The sequence below is a fragment of the Bos indicus genome, chromosome 11 (assembly GCF_029378745.1).
Source record: "Bos indicus isolate NIAB-ARS_2022 breed Sahiwal x Tharparkar chromosome 11, NIAB-ARS_B.indTharparkar_mat_pri_1.0, whole genome shotgun sequence".
Taxonomy (NCBI): Eukaryota; Metazoa; Chordata; class Mammalia; order Artiodactyla; family Bovidae; genus Bos; species Bos indicus.
In genome coordinates, this window is record NC_091770.1 from 99,289,833 (window position 1) to 99,312,933 (window position 23,101).

Below are 23,101 nucleotides of genomic sequence, written 5' to 3' on the forward strand. Positions count from 1 at the left end.
GGTGTTTGCTGACCACTCCCCCTGCCCCTCCCTTGAGCTAAGGAGATCTGAAGATAGATGACTTTTACAATTCGGTCAGAGGTGTAAATAGGTTGACCAAACAGCTATTACAAAACAGCTAGTGTTTTGAAACCATTCTGTATTCCTTCTGCCCTGGCTTGCCTTTTATAATCTCTGGGAAGGTTTCAGGAGGGAGAAATTTTGAAGATCAAAGAGGTATACCCTCGCACCCCCCACCCCTCACCCTCCACACACACACACACACACACAAATTAAAGAACATTGCCAGGGCTTCCCTGGTGGCTCAGATGGTAAAAGAGTCTGCCTGCAGTGCGGGAGACTTGGGTTTGATCCCTGGGTCAGGAAGTTCTCCTGGAGAAGGAAGTGGCAGCCCACTCCAGTACTCTTGCCTGGAAAATCCCATGGACAGAGGAGCCTGGCAGGCTACAGTCCATGGGGTTGCAAAAGAGTTGGACAAAGAGTTGGGTATGGTCTGTCAAGGCAACTGAAACCAGACATTTATTTTACTTGGTACAGAACTTCTGTGCATATGCCCTTAGGAGTTCTGGTAATGACATCAAAGTATATAAGGCAATCAGAATTATCAGTGAGATAATTATTAGTGAGATAATAGTGTGTCCCTGAAGATGCGTGGGGTGAGAACCTAGGCACTGAGACAGAGGTGGCCTCAGGGAATTCTCTATGTCTGAGAAGATTCAGGTTCCCAGGAGGTGGTCCTTCTTTGAAGTTTGAAACTCAGGATGTTTAGGAACAAGTAGTAGAAGAACTACTTAACTCAGTGTAGTGATAAAAACCTTGGATTTTGGAGTTACATAGACTTGGCTCTACCTGGCAAGCTTCGGCCTCTGTGAGCCTGTTTCCTTGTCTGTTCTTGGCAGGGTTGGTAGTATGTGTTCCCTAGATGATGCAGGCAAATCGTGGGACGTGGTGGCAGTCAGTAAAGGTGGTTTGAGTTGAACATATAGACAGGTTCCCAAATGGTAATATACTCTTTAGGGTTTTTAGGAACATCTCTAAAACCCTGGATATTTCTATCTTATACTGAGATAAGTTGGGGATCCAGCTTCTGCTATGTCACCTTTGTCAGAGAAGGAATAATCTGAGGCTAGAGAAATTGGATCTGACCTCATTGATCATAGTTTCAAGTCTGAAGGCTTGTTTTTTTTTTTTTTTTAATTTGGAATTACACGTTCTGGTGATTGTGTATATATGTTTCATCAGTGATTTGATGCAAGGCTTCCAGGTAGCTTTTCCTCTGAGAACAGGACCCTGTGAAATAATGTCAGGAGGGTTCTTCCCTTGCAGAGAAGAACAGTTCTCTCAAATTTAGAAAAGGGCTCTGTTCCCAAGGATCATTTGCAAATAGATAATTTGAAATGTGGAATACATTTTCCCATAAAAACAATGTGGTTAGGTCACTGGCCTGACCTAAAAAGCTTTTAATTTAGTATCTTACTTGAAATAGCAATTTGCTAATAGTAGGGTCATCAATTTGAGGTTCTGGGAACAGGACTTGCAAAACAGGTGGGCTGAAGGAAAGTTTCTGGTCTCTCTTTTTTTGGCCCTGAGTTGAATTTGAATTAGGCAGAGCTTTGCCTTGCTCTCATCCCCCATTCTCGTTAGGTCTCCAGGCCTCCTGGGACATTTCCTTTCCTCAAGGCCACTCCAGGAAGGCTCTAGTCCCGCAGATGTCACATGTTCAAGAACCTACTTAGATCTTTGTTCCCTTTGTTCATGTAACTGGTGTAAGCTAGGTTTTAGGAGGATGGCATTGGGACAGATTGACATTACATTGTGAGTGACTGATAGTCTACTACTCTTCTTGGAAAGTTTTCATTTTCATTTGTTTATTAAAACTTTAATTTTTGAGAGTTTTCATTTTTATTTATTTACATTTTTATTTGGCTGCGTTGGGTCTTAGCTGTGCATGCAGGCTTAGAAGTTGTGGCTTACGGGCTTAATAGCCCTGGGACGTGAGATCTTAGTTCCTCACCAGGGATCAAACCTGCATCACCTGGGTTGGAAGGCAGATTCTTAACCACTGGATCACCAGGGAAGTTTTGAGAGTTTTCATTTTTAAAGGAAGGGTCTTACTAATCTGACACACCACCAATAGTAGATTCAGGCCCACAGCTCCCAACCTACAAAATAGGTGTATTTAAAATTCACAGGTTTTCAGATTTCAGAAGACAGTGTTCCATAATCAAACAGAAAGATTCATGCAGCAAAACATAAATTCCAGCTAAATGGGATACGCACATTACTCTGTTTTTCTTTCCCTAGCTTCTGAAAATATAGAAAATCCATTTAAAATAGTTTATCGTTACAAAAGTATTATAATGCTAGTTTTTAATAGTAATATATAGCTTAGAAAGTGGAAGTCCTTTATAAATCTTATCTCCTAGAGATGACAATTATTAACTTACATGTTTAACTCTTTAGATTTTTCTAAGGAATGAGCTAATAGGTATATGTATTGTTAATGTTAGTATGTAAATAGTTTTTTTTAACAACAGTAAGATTATATCGTATATAGTATGTTGTTGAAGTACAGTTGCTAAGTCCTGTCTGCCTCTTTGTGTCACCATGGACTGTAGCACACCAGGCTTCCCTGTCCTTCACTGTCTCCTGGAGTTTGCTCAGATTCGTGTCCGTTGAATTGTCCAGCCATCTCATCCTCTGTCACCCCCTTCTCCTGTCCTCAATCTTTTCCAGCATCAGGGTCTTTTCCAGTGAATCAGCTCTTCCCATTAGGTGACCAAAGTATTGGAGCTTCAGTTTCAGCATCAGTCCTTCCAATGAATATTCAGGATTGATTTCCTTTAGGATTGATGGTTTGATTTCCTTGTAGTCCAGGGGACTCTGAAGAGTCTTCGCTAGCACCACAATCGAAAGCATCAGTTCTTTGGTGCTCAGCCTTCTTTGTGGTCCAGTGCTCACATGTGTAAGTGACTACTGGAAAAACCATAGCTTTGACTGTACAGACCCTTTGTCGGCAAAGTGATGTCTCTGCTTTTTAATATGCTGTCTAGGTTTGTCATAGCTTTGCTTCCAAGGAGCAAGTGTCTTAATTTCATGGCTGCAGTCACTATCTACAGTGATTTTGGAACCCAGGAAAATAAAATCTGTCACTATTTCCACTTTTTCTCCATCTATTTGCTATGAGATAATGAGACTGGATGCCATGATCTTAGTTTTTTGAATGTTGAGTTTTAAGCCAAGTTTTTCACTCCCCTCTTTTTTTATGCAGATGACACCACTCTAATAGCAGAAAGCGAAGAACTAAAGAGCTTCTTGATGAGGGTAAAAGAGGATTGATTTCAGGATTGATTTCCTTTAGGATTGATGGTTTGATTTTCACTCCCCTCTTTTTTGATTTCCCCCCTTTTTTGATTAAACCTGCATCACCTGGGTTGAAGCTCTTTAGTTCTTCACTTTCTGCCATTAGAGTGGTGTCATCTGTATATCTGAGGTTGTTGATATTTCTCCCAGCAATCTTGATTCCAGCTTGTGATTCTTCCAGCCCAGAATTTCTTTTTATGTACTCCTTTCCCAGTTTTGAACCAGTCTGTTGTTCCATGTTTGGTTGTAACTGTTGCTTCTTGACCTGCATACAGGTTTCTCAAGAGACAGGTAAGGTGGTCTGGTATTCCCATCTCCTTAAGAATTTTCCACAGTTTGTTGTGATCCACTCAAAGGCTTTAGTGTAGTCAATGAAGTAGAAGTAGATGTTTTTCTGGAATTCCTTTGCTTTTTCTGTGATCCAGTGGATATTGGCAATTTGGTTTCTGGTTCCTCTGCCTTTTCTAAATCCAGCTTGTACGTCTGGAAGTTCTTGTTTTACGTACTGTTGAAACTTAGCTTGAAAGAATTTAAGCATTACCTTGCTAGAATGTGAAATGAGCGCAGTTGTATAGTAGTTTGAACTTTCTTTTGCATTCCCTTTCTTTGGGATTGGAGTGAAAACTGACCTTTTCCAGTCCTGTGGCCACTGCTGAGTTTTCCAATTTTTCTGGCATACTGAGTGCAGTACTTTCACAGCATTATCTTTTAGGATTTGAAATAGCTCAGCTGGAATTTTGTCACCTCCACTAGGTTTGTTTGTAGTAATGCTTCCTAAGGCCAACTTAACTTCACACTCCGAATGTCTGGCTCTAGGTGAGTGACCACACCATCGTGATTATCTGGGTCATGAAGATCTTTTTTGTACAGTTCTTCTGTGTATTCTTGCCACTTCTTAATCTCTTCTGCTTCTGTTAGGTCCTTACTGTTTCTGTCCTTTATTGTGCCCATCTTTGCATGAGATGCTTCCTTGGTACCCAGTTTTTTTTTGAAGAGATATGTAGTCTTTTCCATTCTATTGTTTTCCTCTATTTCTTTGCATTGTTCCTTAAGGCTTTCTAATCTCTTCTTTCTATTCGCTTCCCTGGTGGCTCAGAGGTTAAAGCATCTGCCTCTAATGTGGGAGACCTGGGTTCGATCCCTGGGTCAGGAAGATCCCCTGGAGAAGGAAATGGCAACTCACTCCAGTTCTTGCCTGGAGAATCCCATGGACGGAGGAGCCTGGTGGGCTACAGTCCATGGGGTCACAAAGAGTCGACACGACTGAGCGACTTAACTTTCAACTTCAACTTTCTATTCTCTGAAACTCTGCATGCAGTTGAGTATATCTTTCCCTTTCTCCTTTGCCTTTTGTTTCTCTTCTCAGCTATTTGTAAGGAGCAGAACTCTCCATGGCTATCTTCACCCTGGCTCCCAGAGACCTTCCCACTAAAGTACCCTGTGTACTGCCCCTGAGGAGGGAGAGACAGCCAGCTCCCCTGTCACTTCTTTCCCTAGCTTCTAGACAGTTCTGGCTCCAAAAGCAAGAAGGGGCAAGAGCTCACAGCCCCACCCCAACCTATAAATCAGCATATCACATGGAGAGGAGGTTACCACATGGAAACCTAGGCCAAGGAGGTTGTTGTTTAGTTGCTAAGTCATGTCCGACTCTTTTGCAGCCCAGTAGACTGTAGCGTGCTAGGCTCCTCTGTCCATGGGATTTCCCAGGCAAGAATACTGGAGTGGGTTGCCATTTCCTACTCCAGGGGAATCTTCCTGACCCAGGGGTTGAACTTGTATCCTGTTTTGGCAGGCGGATTCTTTACCATCTGAGTCTGCAGGGAAGCCCCAGGCCAGAGAGGTGGCTGAGCCTAAAACACCAGGGAACTGGGGTCCCAGCCAGCTTTCTGCACTAAAATTTCTCTCTTCATTCAACCACTTTGCCTTCTTGCATTTCTTTTTCTTTGGGATGCATTTGGTCACCACCTCCTGTACAGTGTTACCAACCTTTGTCCATAGTTCCTCAGGCACTCTGTCTTCCAGATTAATCTGTTGAATCTATCCACTACCTCCACTGTGTAATCATAAGGGATTTGATTTAGGTCATACTTAAATGGTCTAGTGGTGTTCCCTGCTTTCTTCAATTTAAGTCTGAATTTTGCAATTAGGAGTTCATGATCTGAGTCACATTCAGCTCCAGGTCTTCTTTTTGCTGACTGTTTAGAGCTTCTCCATCTTTGGCTGCAAAGAATATAATCAGTCTGATTTCGGTGTTGACCATCTGGTGATGTCCATGTGTACAGTCATCTCTAGTGTTGTTGGAAGAGAGTTTGCTATGACTAGTGTGTTCTCTTGGCAAAACTCTGTTAGGCTTTGCTCTGCTTCCTTTTGCATTCCGAGGCCAAACTTGCCTATTACTCCAATTATCTCTTGACTTCCTGCTTTTGCATTCTAGTCCCCTGTGATGAAAAGGACATCTTTTTTTGGTGTTAGTTCTAGAAGGTTTTGTAGGTCTTCATAGAACTGTTCATCTTCTTTGGCATTTGGGGTTAGGGCATAGACTTGGATTACTGTGATGTTGAATGGTACAGTTTTATTTCTTCACATTAATATTTAGGCTGTTTTTCTCATGTCAGTAATTTAGATTTTATTCTTTTCAAAAAGCCAGGAAGATTTCCATCATGTGGGCATATCATTATTAACCTATCACCTTATTGATTGATAGTTGGGTTGTTTCTGGTTTTTTCGATGTAGTAAGCACTTTTATATATGTCTTTGTCTATTTCTTTGGGCACATCTGTAGAGTTGATTCCTACTGTTGGCTTAGTGGGTATAGTTTTACTTCAAGAGATAGCGCTGAGTTGCCCCCTCAGCAGAATCTACCATCTAAGGCTCTACCAGCAGTGCAGGAGCATTCCTCTCTCCCCATCCCCAATCAGTGCCAGATGTTTTTAATCTGCTGACCTGATTTAGAAAAGCAGTCTCATCTGATTTCCATTTCATTGATTATTCGGGATGTTGGTAACTTTAACATTTTGTTTATTGGCCATTTTTCTTCTTCTTCTTTGAGTTTCCTGTTTATGTCTAAAAGGTCAACTTGGCTTTACTTTTCTAACCTTTCTGCCTGGCTGGAGAGCAGGAGGAGAGAGCATGGCAGAGCCACTGGACATATCAGTTGTTGAGGGCACTGCCAGCACTGCCCAGCTTCTTGCAGACAGAGTAAGGAGAGACAGGAAGCCAGTGAGTTTGGCTTAACAAGCCAATACTTAATCCTGGGAGTACATGTCTGTTTATGCAAGGGCTTGGGTGTTGGTTTAAAAGTGTGTGCGTGCGTGTGCGTGCGTGTGTGTGTGTGTGTGTGTGTGTGTGTTGGGAGGGGAGGATTTTATCTGATTGCTTTCTCATTTTCTTTGTCAAGATTCTTCAGAGGATGCCCCTCCCACCACTCAGAACTTCATCATTCCAAAGAAAGAGATCCACACTGTTCCAGATATGGGCAAATGGAAGCGTTCTCAGGTACCAGTGGTGTCTGCACTGTGGATTCAGGCCTGGCATGAGAGACTTGGGCTTTTTCAAAGTGGTTTTCTAGGCTGGGGTGGGGCTGTGAGCTATTGCCCCTTCTCGCTTTTGGAGCCAGAACTGTCTAGAAGCTAGGGAAAGAAGTGACAGGGGAGCTGGCTGTCTCTCCCTGCTCAGGGGCAGTACACAGTGTACTTTAGTGGGAAGGTCTCTGGGAGCCAGGGTGAAGATAGCCATCAGAGTTCTGCTCCTGGCTCTTGTAAGCCCTTGCCCCTTGGATGTTACTGTACTGACTGCACATCTGTAATGGTAGAGTGGATCCCTTTGATGCTTGGTTGCAAGTAATAGCAGGTCTGGGAATCAGCATATCACATGGAGAGGAGGTTACCACATGGAAACCTAGGCCAAGGAGGTTGTTGTTGTTTAGTTGCTAAGTCATGTCTGACTCTCTTGCAGCCCTGTAGGTTCCTCTGTCCATGGGATTTCCCAGGCAAGAATACTGGAGTGGGTTGCCATTTCCTACTCCAGAGGAATCTTCCTGACCCAGGGGTTGAACTTGTATCCTGCTTTGGCAGACGGATTCTTTACCATCTGAGTCTGCAGGGAAGCCCCAGGCCAGAGAGGTGGCTGAGCCTAAAACACCAGGGAACTGGGGTCCCAGCCAGCTTTCTGCACTTCATCCCCAGGGTAGGCAGAAGATAACAGCTTGTACCTGCCAGGCTTCTGGTACAGGCTGTGGAGAAGACTGGGACTATGAAAAAGAAAGCCAATTTCAAGTTCTCAGGAATGGCCTTGGGTCCAGCTGCTTTCAGTTGCCTGTACTTGGTCTGGGCAGGTGGGGCGGGGAGTGTTGCTTGTGCAGAAGGGTGGCCGGGGGTCCTGGCGAGCTTGGCAGGTTCTCTGTGAGGAGTCTGCTGTGTTGACCTTGAGCCCAAGCCCTACTGCTGCCATGTCCTGGCCTCTCTGGGGCTGTGGCCACATAAGCCTGCCTGGCTCCTCTTTCACAGGCCTGCCCTTTGAATATCAGGGGATGGTTATCATGTCTTTTCTGAGTTGTCTGCTCCCCCAAGTCTTCACCAGGATAAACACCTTAGTCCCTTAGCTTTTCAAAGATGTGGCTCTAGGCCTTTCATCATCTTGTTTGCTGTCCCTCGGAGTTTACCAACCTCAGCACTGTTGACCATGATAGATAATCCTTTGTCACAGGGGCTGTCCTGTGCACTGTAGGGTGCTTCGTAACACCCCAGCCTCTCTCTGCTCCATGCCGGTAGCAGCCCTCCTGCTTACCACAGCCAAGAGCGTCTCCAAGCACGTGGGAAGTGTCCTGGGAGCCATCGTGTCCAGGTTGAGGCCCACCGTTCTCTTCCTGAACCTGCAGGGTTGTCTGAATCCAAACGTGGCTGTAGTTTCTTGCTTTCCCCTAGATGTTTTCCAAAAAAGACGGGGTATTTATAATGTGCCAGGTACTTTAGCTCATTTAATTATGACAGAAAACCTGGGAGGTGGACTCTGAGGTCATCTCCATTTTGAAAGTGAGAAAACTGAGGCCAGGAGGTGAAGACGTTTAGCCTGGTGGCACAGTCACTGGTTGAGGTGAGATTCCAGAGAGTCACCCCCATGACTTGGGGCCCCGTGGGCTGAGCTGCTGGGCTCCAGGCCACAGGTTGGCAGCCTAACCTGACCCTTCTGTTTTTGTAAGTAAAGTTTTATTGGAAAACAGCTCTGCTCATTTAATTTACATGTAGTTTGTGATTACTTTCATTCTGTAAGAGCAGAGTTGAGAATTTGTGAACTGGAACATGTGGCCCTTGGAGCCTAAAATATTGACTCTCTGGTGCTTTGCGAGTGGTTTGCCAGCCCTGCTCTAGGCACCCACACTTTTTGGGAAGTGTGTTTTGATTGATACCTGATGGAAGTCTTTTACTTGCCCTGAAGCTCATCGATCGAATGTGTGAAACTGCTGCGGCCAGACAAGGGGCTGTGTGTCGACCATAGCGCTTCACCTGGTGGCAGGCAGGGTGCAGTGGCCAGGAGCTTGGGTTTGGGGCCAGAGCTGGGGCTGGAACCTCAGGGCTGCCTTGTTCTCTTCTTGTGACTTAGGCACAGTGCCTAACTGGGCCAAGCCTCCGTTTCCTCTACTATAAAATGGGGTTCGTTGGGGGCTCAAATGATGGAAAGCCAGAAAAGCGTGTGGCCCAGTGCTCACGGGTGTGCAGTGAGCTTTACAGAGCCGTAGGCATGACAGTTACTGCTGATGGTTGGGAAGAGACTTCACACAGTCATGTTCACAAGTCTTAGTCTCCGAGAGTCCCGGAGCCATGTGGGAACAGTGACCGTGGCAGCGACATGCCCTCGTGCGGCTGCTTCTCCTTGCATCCTGGTGTGCTTCGCAGGAACGGTTGTGAGCGCTGGCGCAGTCAGGACAAGGACTCAGGCTTTCCCTGGGCTGGGGGTGTTGCTGTGGCTGATGTAGTGGGCCCGCCCTGTGACCTGCACTTCGACCTGCAGCCATTCCACAGGCCGCTGTAGGAATGTTCCCTTCCAGACCCTGAGCAGTCACCTCTCAGGGCTTACCTTGGCTTGCTGTGGCCACCCAAACATCGGGGTTTTTTTGGGGCGGGGGGGCATGCCATGCGAGATCTTAGTTCCCTGACCAGGGATCAAACCCATGCCCCCTGCAGGCATTGGGAGCATAGAGTCTAAACCACTAGGCTGCCAAGGAAGACCCCCCACTGGCATCTTTAAGGCTTGGATAAAGAAGAAGAAAGGAAGGGAGAGGCAAGAGGGATGAAGAAGAAATAAGACCACGTGGAAGTTGCTAGCGCCCAAGAACTGCCTCTCCAGAGGCCTGTGCCTCAGCGGTTTCTTAACCGTGTGCCGGCTGTAACCTGCAGCCCAAGGGAAGAGGGTGCCCCACTGGAAGCTGGGGATGGGGGTGCTGGGAGACCTGGCCATGGCTGGAAAACAGTTTCATCTCCTGCGGGCAGGGCGTCTGCACACAGGCACATAGCTGGTCTGCCTGTTGAGGGAAACATCTGGAGAGTTCCCAGGGGACGGACCCCTGGTATAGTATAATGATGGAGCACTCCCCACTCTGCTCTGGAGTTTGGCTAGCTGGGTCCTAGCTCCGTGTCCAGTGAGATCTTGGTCTTGGGAGTCACTTCCCCTGAAGCCGTGGTGTCCTTGTGTGTAAAATGAGGACAGTGGTGGGGTTGTTGTGCAGAGAAGCAACCAGCAGTAGCGCGTGCACAGTAGACTGGCTAGAGGCCTAGGTGTCACTGTGGCCTTGGCCAGCCCACGGTTTTGGGTGAAGGTCAGGGTGGGGTATTTGGCATTGTCTTTGCACTCTCCTGCTATCAGGTGGGGAGCCGGGGGCAGCCTGGAGCTCTCTGGTAGCTGGGCAGAGCTGGGGGCTGGCTGGGTGTAGACGGTGGAGGTCTGACACCTCCACGTCCTCATTCCCCTCTCTGTTTGGCAGGCGTACGCTGACTACATCGGATTCATCCTCACCCTCAACGAAGGTGTGAAGGGGAAGAAGCTGAGCTTTGAGTACAAGGTCTCCGAGGTAGGCCTGGTCGGGTTGGGCCCTTTCCCAAAACAGCTCCCAGAGCCTGCAGTGGGACCAGTCGGCCAGGTGCAGACAATACCATCACCCAGACACATGTGCAGTTCACACTGTTGACGCTGAACTATTTCTAATTTTTAAAAAAGTCTGTATAGATGTGTATCTATAGAATTGGGACCAAGGTACACAAGCTGTTTTATAGCCTGCTTTTTTGGAGTGGGGGCAAGCCTTGTAGCTTGTGGGATCTTAGTTCCTTGATGAGGGATTGAACCCCAGGTGCTGGCATTGGAAGCTTGGAGTTCTAACCACTGGACTGCCAGGGAGTTCCCCAGCCTGCACTTTTGTTAACTGGTGTTCCATGTAATTTTTAAATTACAAATGATCACGAAAGAAGTAAACATGCCAACTGAAGAGATTACTGTTAGAAACACGTGTAGCACTAACAAAAAAGCTTGCCCTCACCCTGTATTCCATGGAAAAGGCAATGGCACCCCACTCCAGTACTCTTGTCTGGAAAATCCCATGGACGGAGGAGCCTGGTAGGCTCCAGTCCGTGAGGTTGCTAAGAGTCGGACGCAACTGAGCAACTTCACTTTGACTTTTCACTTTCATGCATTGGAGAAGTAATTGGCAACCCACTCCAGTGTTCTTGCCTGGAGAATCCCAGGGGCGGGGGAGCCTGGTGGGCTGCCATCTGTGGGGTCGCAGAATCGGACATGACTGAAGTGACACAGCAGCAGCAGCACCCTATATTCCTCCCCATAACTGATTCCTGGGGACAGCCCCCTATTAACAGTGTGGGGGCTGTCACCCAGACCTGCCCCGGGAGCTCCTCTGCCCTTGAGCTGTGCCCTTACTGGTTTAAACAGCCCCCAACTTAGACTTTGAGGTCATTTCCCCAAACACTGCTGCTCTGAATGCCCTTGCACATAGGTCTGTGTGGGCATTCTTTCCTAAAGTTTCATTCCTAGAGATGGCGATGCTGAGTTGAAGGGTGCACACTGCTTGGTGGGGGCTCTTTGGCTGTGTTTCAAACACAGGCTTATTTATGGAGGGAGGGCAGGAGTTGTGGGGAAGCTCCTACCCGTAGAAGGTGTGGTCTCTCCAGTTGCTGGCTCTTGCTGTACTCCCACCTCCCAGCTCTGGGTCCCGGGCCTCCAGGGGCCTCTGGAGGTCTTGTTCCAGGCAGCCTAGCACTCCCTTGAACTTTCTCTTATCTCAGACCTCAGGTCCGAGCAGCCTCTCAATGGCTTGGCCACCCAGCTCTCTAGCCTTAGCTTTGGCCTGTTGGGGACGGCCTGGCCCTGGCTTGGCTGTCTGTCCACCTGCCGTAAGGCTGGCATAAGCCTCATGCTCCTGGCCGCTGACTGGCCGCTGGGTGGCCGAGGTCCTGTGGGACGCCAGACCTGTGTTGGGGATTGACAGCCTTCAAGAGAAGGGAGCTGATCCACCAATGACTTGTTGGTTCCTCTTGGGCCTGGTCACTGCTCTGGAGCTTTGACTGTGGGGAGAGAGGGCGCCTCCTTGAGCCTGTGGTAAGGAACGCTGAGCTGTGCTCAGTGGGCTGGGGAATGTGGCGGGGGGGAGGCTAATTAAAGGAGAGAATTGTAATTACCCCAGCAGATCCTGAGCCGCCAAGTCTCTCTCAGGTCCCTTAATTAGCCCTGAGACTTTGATGGTAGCTGTCTATACCAGCCAGGCGTTGTCTTAGTGCAGAGGCTGTTCTTTAGGCAGGATTGCAGCCTGCTTGAGTGCTGGGGTTCTAGAGTCAAGCTGACCAGGTTTTGATAACCTCTCACTTCTGAGCTGGATGGCCTTGTCCCCTCTGACACGCCATCCCCTCCTCTGTCTAGTGGGAAGATCCGCAGGCCTACTTGTGGCCCCTGGGGAGCATTCACTGTGATCCTGCGTGTAGGTGTATTTTTTTGGCACCGTGCCTGGCATGTACTAGATGGCATTATCATTTATTAGCCATTGTTATCATTAGCTGTTTTTCAGTTTCCAGTAACATTGTTGTCGCTTCACTTGGGGCTCTTCCTGAGCTGGGTTCATCCTCACAGCCTCATCTTGCGAGATGGCTAGCGTGGTCTCCAGGGGTCTCCCAGCTGCTGCCCACAGCTGACGGGCGGCTAAAGGCACCACACCCAGCATGTGGCCTCCTGTGCCGCCCAGGGCAGCTGCCTGCCTCCGCTGCTGCTGCTTGCTCCTGGCTCTTGGTGCAGGGGATGCAGCTGCTGCTGGGGAAAGGGCCGAGGGGCCTGGGATCGGCGTCCAGACCACCTGCAGCAAAGGGAGCAGGCAAGGGCCATGGGGTGGGATTGTCTAGACCCGTGTTTAGAAGGCTCTCCTTCCTTTTGGAATTGTCCAATTTTGGGGGGGGGGGGGGGTTAAAATTTTTTAAAAAGGTTTTTTTCTTTTTTTGTAAAATAAAGCTGACAGTAGATAGGAGGCTTACATTTTGCTGTAGTTCTGTGTGATTTTTAAAATGAAGGCAGAATTTTAAATCGACAAGTAAAATTGTACTGGTCCATGAAATCCAAAAAGGACTCTTTGGTCCAAGGAGAAAGAAGGTGGCTCCAATGATTCTCCATGCTTCCTAGGGGTCTCAGCCCACAACTCCTTCCCCTCCAGCCCCTCTCCCCTAGCCAGTCGAACAGTAGAGGCAGCCCCTAAACTCAGAAAGCCCTCTCCAGGAGGACCTGGGAGCCTCTAATTATTCATTGGCCCAGCTGAGCTGGCAGCTGGGGCCTGGCTCCTGCCTGCCTCTGAGCACCTTCTTTGTCCCATTCGGTGGGTGACCAGTAGTCTGGTGCCTTGTGGGGCCACCCGTCCTCAGAAATCTCAGTGGCTTTGTGGGGCCAGGTTTTCTGGGAGCCTGTCAACTCTTCCTGGTGACCTAGTTCTTCACAGCGCCAGACAGTGGCAGTGCTTTGGGTCATGTTTCAGCAATGCAGCTTTGTGTTATCCTGGCCCTGTGTGAGGGAACTTACTCCTCTTACAGGTAACTTTCCTCTCCTCCCAGGCCCCAAGCGTGGGTAAGGGAGGGCAGCACCGGGGCCACCGTCATGCTGTTTGTGTGGACTGCCGTGTGGTCCATGCCTCCTGGAGCTGCAGTGCGGTGGGGAGGGGGTGCCTTTACTCCCACATACTCCCATTAGCTCAAGCCTGCCGTTTCCCTCCGTACAAATACATGCTCAGCTCCTGGGGCTGTTTCTCTCTGTGGGCTCAGCAATGTCATACCTGACTGTGCCTTACCCTCTGGGTCACAACTGTTCCATGGGTGGCCCCTTGCGAATTCCTACCAGCGTGGAACTCCCAGAGACGTCTCCTCAGCCCATTTGTGCTCGGCGGACTCAGGCAGGGTCTGCTTCTGGGCAGGACCCCCTCCAAGGCCACCTGCCTCCACGTGTCCCCGTGTCGTGCTCCCTGAGCCTCCCGTACCTTTGTCCTGGCTCATTTCACATGCTGAATCTGGAGCAGGCACCTTCGGAGCCACCCTCACAGACTTGTGCTGGAGAGAGAGAGCCTCACCTGATTGCTTCGTTGAGTTACTTAGTGTTCAGTGTGCTAACACGGCCTGGCCTGGCACACTGATCCCACTGCTTAAAGCCTGCTCCGTGGGAGAGATAGAGCTGAGAGATAAGAGCTGGGTCTTAGCCACCACTGCCCACACGCGGACCTGTGGCCCCAGCTTTCCACAAAGGGAACAAGTGGAATAGCCCAAACGTTTAGCGGTGAGGGAGTGGGTAAATAATCACAGTGCATTGGCACAGTGCAATGTCAGTTGCTCGTAAGAGACTTGCACAAAGGTCACGTTTCTGTGCTGCTTGGAATGAGGGTTGTGAGGGAGCTGATCAGACTACAAAGTAGCGTGTGCCCCGAGACCCCGTTTGAGGGTCTGTGTGTGTGTGTAGATGTTGTACCCCGTCACCCTGTGCCAGACACCGCGCTGGTGTGCTTCATGGGTTGTCATTTAGGCCTCCAGGCGGCCCTCAGAGTTATTTACCCATTTTTATGCCCATCTTTGAGACGAGCAAACAGGCTCAGAGAGTTGAAGTTACTTGATCAAGGTTTTGCAGCAAATGATGTTTAACTGGGATTTGTTTATAAGACATTCGTTTTATTTTTGTGGTTCTGGGTCTCGATTGCAGCCCAGGACTCTTCCTGGTTGTGGCGTGTGCGCTTAGCTGCACCACAGCTTGTGGGCGCTTAGTCCCCAGATCAGGAATTGAGCCCACATCCCCTAAATCTGAAGACAGATTCTTAACCACTGGGCCACCAGGGAGGTCCCTTAGCTGGGATATAAATCCAGGTCCAGCTGCCTTCAAAATTCTAACCGTGATAAGCAGTGAAAAACACTGTAAAATGATGATATGGAAGAGTATGTTAAAATGTTAAGACAGACTCCCCTGCTATCTGAAAGTAAGAGTGTTTCTGTGAAACATTTTGTGAGCAGAAGTGGTGCAAAGGGAAAATCCTTTGCACTGAAAATCCTCTTCAGGTTTCTTTTGGTTAGCAAGAACCATTGCTACTGTAGGACTTCAGTCAGAGTGAAGTGGTGGAAAGTGAACTTACAACAAGCAGGGGATACCTTGTGGTATTGATTTCTGGGTGACAGGATTACCCGTCACCTTTGTTTCTTTCCTTGTTACGTTTCTCTTTTCAGTGATGAGCAGATATTGTGCTCTAAACAGAAGACCTCGATAAATGCAGTAAGGAAAGTCAGGGCTGCTGCTCACACTTGTCCAGCAGCTGCCCCCGCCCCTGGCCCCCGCCCCCGGGCAGGCTAGCTGGAGAAGCTGGGTGTGGGAGCCGTGCCTGTCCCTCAGCCTTGTGCCGGGCCCTTTCTGGAAGGCTCACTGTTCCCTTGGCCCCTCCTTCACACTCAGGAGGGTTGGGAAGAAAGGGGGACAGCAGGGAGGTGCCAGTGGTGTGAGGCCTGGTGGTCACTGTCCAGCAGCCATTGGGGCTTCCCTCTGTGGCTCTAGCATGGGGCCACTAGTCACGGTGTCTGGGCCCCCTCTATTTGCCTCCACAGGCCATTGAGAAACTGGTCGCTCTTCTCAACACGCTGGACAGGTGGATCGATGAGACCCCTCCAGTGGACCAGCCCTCTAGATTTGGGAACAAGGCCTACAGGACCTGGTATGCCAAACTTGACCAGGTGAGGCTGCCGCAGGATGGGCTTGGGGGCCGGGGGGGATTGGGGGGAAGCGTTCAGATATCAGCACTGGGGAGTTTGTTGAAACGGCAGTTCTGTTCCCTGAAAGTACAAATGCGTTTACCCTCTGCCCCAGCTGTCCTCTGGGAATCACCACGTGGCTGCGCAGCCCTCTGCACAGGGTTGTTCGTAGGTGATTGTGTGTAGCAGCAGACTGAGACGGCCCACGTGTCCATCTGCAGTTTATTATCAGTTGAATAAGCTAATAAGGCCTCCCCGGGAGTACCATGCAGCTCTAACAAAGAACAGGGAGGCGACTCAGGAACTCGGGGGAAGGGACTGCGACTTCCAGTGGTCCCTCCCTCAGTATCTGTGGGGGATTGCGTCCAGGGTCCCCCATAGATACTCCCTTGTATGAGATGATGAGGGTCCGTTGGTCCTCTGTGTCCATGGGTTCTCCATCAGTGGGTCCAAAGGGCTGACTACCCTGTTAGAGGGGAGGCAAGGTGTGATGCGCATGGCAAGCTGCCTTTTGTTAAGAAAGAGGAGACACGAGAAAGGTCTGTTTGTATTTCTCGGTGTGTACTGGAAGGATGAGAAAGGTCTGTTTGTATTTCTCAGTGTGTACTGGAAGGATACAGAGGAGGCAAATAAAGTGGTGGTTGCCTTTGGGGCATTGGAGAGGGGTGGATGGAGAGGAGAGAAGGGTGGAGTAAGATTTCTGAGTACATCCCTCCTACAGTGTATTCATTTTTGAGTCAAGCAAAGGTAATATTTGTTCAAAGCAAACAAAAAAATGCAGAGTAGCCACCCTATCCCATAGGTCTGTAGGTCTGGGGTGGGGCCTGGGGATCCAGATTTTCACCAGGTCTCCAGGAGATTCTCATGCCGGGTATTTACAGACTGAAGCTAAAGAAACTTGGGTGCTAATGTCTTGTCCCGGTGTTTTCACATGATGGAACAGGGGGAAGTACCAAGGACCCAGCAAAATGCTGTCCTTGTGTAAGAGTGACCTGGGGCTGCCTCTGGGTGCTAAGGTAGCACATGGCTTATTTTTTTAGTTGAGTTGTAACGTAAAGAAAGCTGACAAGTCATGGTTATACAGCTTGATAGATCTTAACCTGTTTTTAACCTTGCATCCACCACCCGTATCAAGCCATGGAACATTTCAGCACTTCCCCAGTGCCCTTGTGCCCCTTTCTAGTTGATATCCCCCAGATTTTTCTCACTGCTCCCCTATAGATTGATTTTGCCTGCTTTTGAACTTCGTGTGTTTGGCTTCTTTTGCTCAACTTTGTGATTCACCTGTGGTGTGTGGAACAGTGCCCCTTCTTCCTTGCTGCGTAGTATTCCAGTGTATGACCATAGCATAGGTTATCTGTTGTGCTGCTGATGGACAGTTTAGCTGTGGGATGTTTCCACGTTTTGGCTGTTATAAGTGATACTGCCGTGAACATCCTTGCATATGTCTTTGGTGAACATCGGGCACAAACTCCCTTGCTGGGAGTATGAAGAGGGAGGACATCTCTGGGGATGTCAGTGCGTTACTCGATGGGAAAGTCAAGTAGCTTCTTTTCAGGTCCCTCTCCTCTTGTCCCCAGAGCTGTGTCCTCTGGAGGGAGGGTCAGCAGATGAAAAGCCCCACCCCAGGGTGGTCTTTGTTGTGTAGAAATAAACGCTCTCCCATCTCTTCCTTCTGCGGGAGTTGGGATATCATGCCGAGATGCTGCCTCTGGGCACCTGCCCAATCTGCTGCTGCCACTGTGTGTCTCTTGTGTTACCAGGAAGCAGAAAACTTGGTGGCCACGGTGGTCCCCACCAACCTGGCAGCTGCTGTGCCCGAGGTGGCTGTTTACCTAAAGGAATCCGTGGGGAACTCCACACGCATCGACTATGGCACAGGTACCTGTGACCCCTGGCGGCGCCTCTTGGCTTCACTGCGGTTCTTTCTTGGACTGCCTCCTCTTTGCTCTGGGTTGTGTGGGATGAGGGAGCCCTGAGCAGGCAGCCCTGAGCAGTCATCCCTGTGGTGCAGTCGGTGTAGGGAAGCCGGCTGCTCCGACTTGGTCCACCAGGGGGAGCCGGTGCCACACATGTGGTGGCCTCAAGCACAGAGCTGATTTCTGTTCCTTGTAAAATGGCCTGACTGTGAGCTTATCACCATCCCCAAACTGACAGCTTACTGAGCACTTACTATATCCCAAAACAGCACTTACAGAAACCCTGAGAACTGAAAGAGCCTAGCAGTCTCTGGCAGTGCTGTGGGGCATTACTCTCAGCCACAGTGGCCATTAGAGGGAGCGCTGTGGCACCTTAAAAAAAAAGAGGGTTTCTCTATTCTGTAGGTCGGGGTGGCTGGGGAGGGCCCCTGCTTTGATAGGCCTGTCTTGCCTTGCCTTTCCTTTGCTCACTGAAGCAGGCAAATGCAGGAGCTGCTGCTCTCTTGGGCCCTTCCCTTGCCTCTAGAGGAGCCCAGGCCAGAGGGGCAGGCCTGGAGAAGGGCCCCCTTGGACCTGGGTCCTGGGAAAGTTTTGTCGTCTACTCCCCTGATGCTGAGGAACAGGCTTATTATCAAGTGAGACTTTCAGGGGCGGAGCTTTGACTGTGACCAAGCAACCTGTAGGGGAGAGGGACCAGGTCAGCAGGGACTGGGTCTTTCTTCCACTCTCAGACGCTCCTTGTTGTCCAGGGGTGATGACTGCCCCTGTGTGGTGGTGGCTTGAACTCTAGCTGGTCATGATCCCAAACTGTGCAGCTGAAAGTAGCAGCTCATAAGCATTCCAGGCCCTGGGAGGGGCCCACGGAATCATAAACTATCAAATAAGGGCAGAGACTTTTGACTCTGTCCCGTTAGTGCCTGACCTGGACCGTGACTGCTCCTATAGTAGGTTCTCAATAAACAGGGTCGAATTGATGAGTGAGTTAAGCCTCCCAAGTGAAATGTGAATGCCTATGTAAGAATCGCCAGCCTAAGCCTTTAGGAGTAGAATTATAGTACTGGTGGTTCTTAAAGGGACCCTGGTCTTTCTGGATGGGGAAGAGGTCCCTTTACCTCCATGTTGACCTCCTGCCTTAGATGGGAAGTTATTGGTGATTTGGACTCTGGTGAGGCTGAGAACAGTCCTACTCCTTCTGGAAGATTGTCAACCTCGGCTGTTTTTCTGTCCCAGGACATGAAGCAGCCTTTGCTGCTTTCCTCTGCTGTCTCTGCAAGATCGGGGTGCTGCGGGTAGATGACCAAATAGCCATTGTCTTCAAGGTGTTCAATCGGTGAGTGAGCCAGGCGGGAAGGATGGCTGCCGGTGGTAGGAGAGGTGGGGGTGGGGCGGGGGGGCGGGGGGTGGGTCTCTTTCCTCCTTGTTGCTGTCAGACTGGGGACAGGGGCCTGGCAGGAGCTCCTGAGTGGCTGTGGGTTCTCTTGTTCTGTCCTAATCAAGCCATGACTGTGAACAGGGTGTCCAAGACTCCTCCTTCTGAGAGCTTCAGATTCAAGTAAAACTCAGTGAAGGGAAAGTTACCTAACGGCTGCTGACGCTTCTGTGGCATTTATCACGTAGAGGTTCTTTCTAAGCACCTTACATGCAAGTCTTTTAATTCTCATGACCACCCGAGGAAGTAGCAACTGTCATTTTCATTTTACAGATGAGGAAACTGAGGCATAGAGAAATCAGGTGTCTTCACTGAGGTCACGGCCAGCTGAACCCAGGCAGGCAGGCAGGCTCTGACCGGTTCCTCTCGCCACCCAGGCCACCTCCCTGCGCATAGGCGTGTCTCAGTCACCCGAGGGCATTGACACGTCCCCGCTGGGCCCCACTCAGGTGCTGCAGAAGCTGCAGCTCTAGGGCAGTTCCTGAAGGAGTCTAATGGGTGAGAAGCTGCAGCTCCTGCCCGGGCTCTCACATTGTCAGGAGGTGATGGCACTAACCTTCCCCAGTTGGTGTGTTGCCTGTTTCCTGGGCCAGAGGAGGCTGAATGTGAGAGAGAAAAATGAAGCTACGTTATTTTGAGTGTATCGGCTGATGTGTAACTTGGCGCGTAGGCTTTAATTGACCTGTTGCCCTCCTCGGTGGTTCTTTCTAGCCTCCTCTGCCCCACTAGCTGAAGGGCTGAGACTGTCTTTCTGCTTTTTGCCACCCGCCTGCCCTTCCCCGCCCTCCGGTGCAGGTACCTTGAGGTTATGAGGAAGCTCCAAAAGACGTACCGAATGGAGCCGGCCGGCAGCCAGGGCGTGTGGGGCCTGGATGACTTCCAGTTTCTGCCCTTCATCTGGGGCAGTTCACAGCTGATAGGTACTGAAGTGGGGCGTGGACCCCCCACCCCCAGCCCCCCTTCCTCCCTTCCTTCCTTCCCCTCCCTCCCAGGGCACACGCTGACAGCTTGTAAAGCAGGCATCAGAGCAGCTATTGATGGAGCCGGCTTGCTGCTGACCTGCTGCTGCAGCCGGCGGCGTGGCAGGCCAGGGAGGCGGAGGCCATGCACCACCGAGATAATGGGAGTGACACGGGCTGGGCTGAGGGCACGTGCTGGGCGCACAATCGACTGGTGTGAGACACACCCCCAGTCCTGGCCACGGCTGTAGGGTTTTATGTTGAAGATGAGGGGTTCTTTTGACTCAGTGACCAGCATCATCCACTGTTATTATCAAGCTGTGCACAGGGGGCCGTTGGGGAGCTGCTCCCGGATGCTGGTCCAAGGCCCACCCACTACGAGCCTGCTCTGGTGGTGGTTCCCCTCAACTTTCCCACGGGCAAGCCAGAGTGGGTTAGGGTTCCATGTCTACTTGCATATAGAATTAACTGCCTTAAAAATAACATTAGTAAAGGATGCTTTGTTGAGTCCTTGCCCTGTGTCAGGCCCGCTCTCGGTGCTTCAGGGAGATCATCTCGAGGACCCTGGGCAGGGTCTTTGCCAGCAGACCGTCAACACTGACCTGGGCAGGTGCCATGCTGAGGGCTTTAGGCCGGTGCTGATGGCTAGGTACCCTCCCCACCCCCAGCCCTTATAGGGTGATCTTATCCCCACTGCATGGATGAGGAAACTGAGCCGCATGGCTGGAAAGAAGCAAGGCTGGTACTCATTACACTAGAGTACACACACAGGGCCGTTTACTGCTTCTGCGAGATCAAGTGTTGAGGGCGCAGGGGCAGATCTTGGGCCCTCAGGCGGGTGTTAACGGGGCTGGTTTGCTGTGGCCCGGTGGTGCCAGTGCCTGGTTCTGAACCTCGGGGCTCTTTGCTGCTTCCAGACCACCCATATCTGGAGCCCAGGCACTTTGTGGATGAGAAGGCCGTGAACGAGAACCACAAGGACTACATGTTCCTGGAGTGCATCCTGTTTATCACCGAGGTGAGAGAAAAGGAGTAAGGAAGGGGCCCCTGGCAGCCTCCGGGCCAAAAGGGCCTGAGGAGCCAGAGCTGCTCTCTGAAGGGGGCGGGGCCACCCCTAAAGCAGGTTATTGAAGAGGAGGCCCAGCTAGGCCTCTCTGAAAGGCAAAGCCACCTTCTGGCTGTCCAGGATCTCCTCCCCTAGATCAGTTTCTACTGGAGCTGACGGACTAAGACCTGGTCATTAGGTGGACTTGGTGACTGATGAGGCAGGTCTGAAGGGTGGGTGGGTGTCAGCATCTCTTGAGTGGGCCCCCCAGCGTCTGTAGAGCTACGTGTGTGTGGATGTGTGTGATGGAGCCTTTGTAGGAGTTGGAGAGACTAGAGTGGACAGCCAGACAGATTTCTGTTGAAGGTTCACACCTCTGTTGGTGTCTGAGGACAGAGGCCTCATGAAGTGCTGGAAGTGAAAGTTAGTAGGCCTGGACCCTCAGGCCACCCAGCAGGGATCATTTAGGTGCGTGTTGTTATCCCGCTAAAGTAGGATCTCCCACAGTATGGCCTTGGACCACTTCCTCAGAGTCGCCTGGGGAGCTTGTTGAAATGCACGGTCTTGGGCCCCACCACAGCTTTCTGAATCAGAATCTTGGGGGACATGCGCTAGGACCCTGAATTTAAGCACAGGACATGAGCCAGGTGACTATGCATCAAAGGTGGGGGCCCACTGCTTTGGGGGCCTCTCAAGAAGCCTTTTCAGCTTCCCTGCCTAGTGCCTGACCCCCACAGACTTCCAAGGGGTGCCCTGGCTCTGCCTCCTGCAGAGGTCCTGCCCACATTCTCTTTCCTGATGCCTACAAGCATTCCCCTGGCCCCAGCGACCTCCCTGGCACTCTCGTGGATCCCCCCTCCCTGTGGGGGCTGCTCTCTCTGCTGCCCATTCTGTCCCCTGAAGAGAGGGCCGCCTGGTTAAACAGCCGTAGCTGCAGGCTCTCCTGGTCAGCATTCGGCTCAGGCCTCTGCCAAACTCCAGAGGCCAGAGGGGAATGACACGTTTTTCCAAGTCAGCAAATGAAGCCTGTTCTGACGGCTGAGTGGCCGCCGCTTCATTCCCTGAGATCTGCTGCCTTCAGCACTGTAGGCACCCCAAGGTCGGAAGGACTCCAGGGCAGCCTGGCTGGCTGCCTTGAGAGCCAGTCACATGCTGCTGACTCCAGACTAGGTCGGGAGGGTCTGAAGAGCCCGGAGACACCTGGGGCTGGGCGGGGAGAAGGGGTGGCTTCGCTGGCCCCTCTAAGAGGCTAAGCTGGTTAGGCTCCCCCAGGTGGCTGGCCAAGCCCCAGGGCCCCTATTAGTAACTAATGAGGTAGAAAACCAGGCTGGGCCTCAGGGAATATGGGAATTGACTCCACGTTAAAATTTTGTATTTTTGTTTATTTGTTTGATTATGCTCGGTAGGTATAAAAACCCAAAAGCCTTCCCAAAATTTGGGACGCAGGTCTTCTGCTAGAGGAAATCCTACAGTGGCCGCTAGGTGGTGCTAAAGACACACTGAACTTAGCGGAGGTTTTGATAATAGACGAGGTAGAGGCGTGAACTGGGAGGAGGCCGGCAGGCCCTCGAGTTCTAGGTTGTTCTGCACCCTCTGTTCAAGGCCTGGTTCTCACCCTGGGTCTGGTGCTTGGGCGTGGTGGGAGGTGCTGGATGCTAGCAGGGGCATGCCGCAGAGCTCAGAGTGCTGGCAGGGGCCCCTCTCACCCATTTGGCCCGCCCTGAGCCGGCTGGCGCGGTTCCTGTTGAGGGCACACATTGTGCTAGTTCTCCAGAGTCTGGGCTCAGCACCCAGACAGGGCTTTCGCAGCCCCTCGGTGGTGGTGAGGGAGGCCCTGACTGACGGCTGCAAGGAGCTCTGTGTGCCATGGCCTGTGTGCTGTGGCTGGGACGGGGGCAGTGTTGCCTCTGCAAAACCAGGGATTCGCTAGGGCTGGTGCAACTGGGAGACTGAACAGACAAGAGTTGGAAAGGAGACCGGGCCAGCCTGGGACCTGCCCTGGTGGCCCTGGGCCTCCCACACAAGGCCCTCACGGGGCAGGCTTCTCCACCTCAGGAAATGCAGCTCTGGCGCCTTTAAGAGCCCAGGGCAGGCAGGAAAAGAATTTCAGTTTCAATCTGGCTTCTAAATTTGGAGTTTTG

The 23,101-nt window shown here is 50.7% G+C and overlaps 1 protein-coding gene across 1 annotated transcript in view; it reads left to right on the forward strand.

Moving 5' to 3' along the window:
- Nucleotides 1–23,101, forward strand: part of PTPA (protein phosphatase 2 phosphatase activator) — a 31,672-nt gene that overhangs the window by 1,002 nt on the left and 7,569 nt on the right. Inside the window, exons 2-8 of the mRNA XM_019970995.2 lie at nt 6,761–6,858; nt 10,340–10,426; nt 15,465–15,590; nt 17,372–17,489; nt 18,758–18,857; nt 19,752–19,876; nt 20,833–20,933. Of these exons, the coding sequence (XP_019826554.1) occupies nt 6,761–6,858; nt 10,340–10,426; nt 15,465–15,590; nt 17,372–17,489; nt 18,758–18,857; nt 19,752–19,876; nt 20,833–20,933 (755 nt within the window). The remainder of the gene's footprint in view (nt 1–6,760; nt 6,859–10,339; nt 10,427–15,464; nt 15,591–17,371; nt 17,490–18,757; nt 18,858–19,751; nt 19,877–20,832; nt 20,934–23,101) is intronic.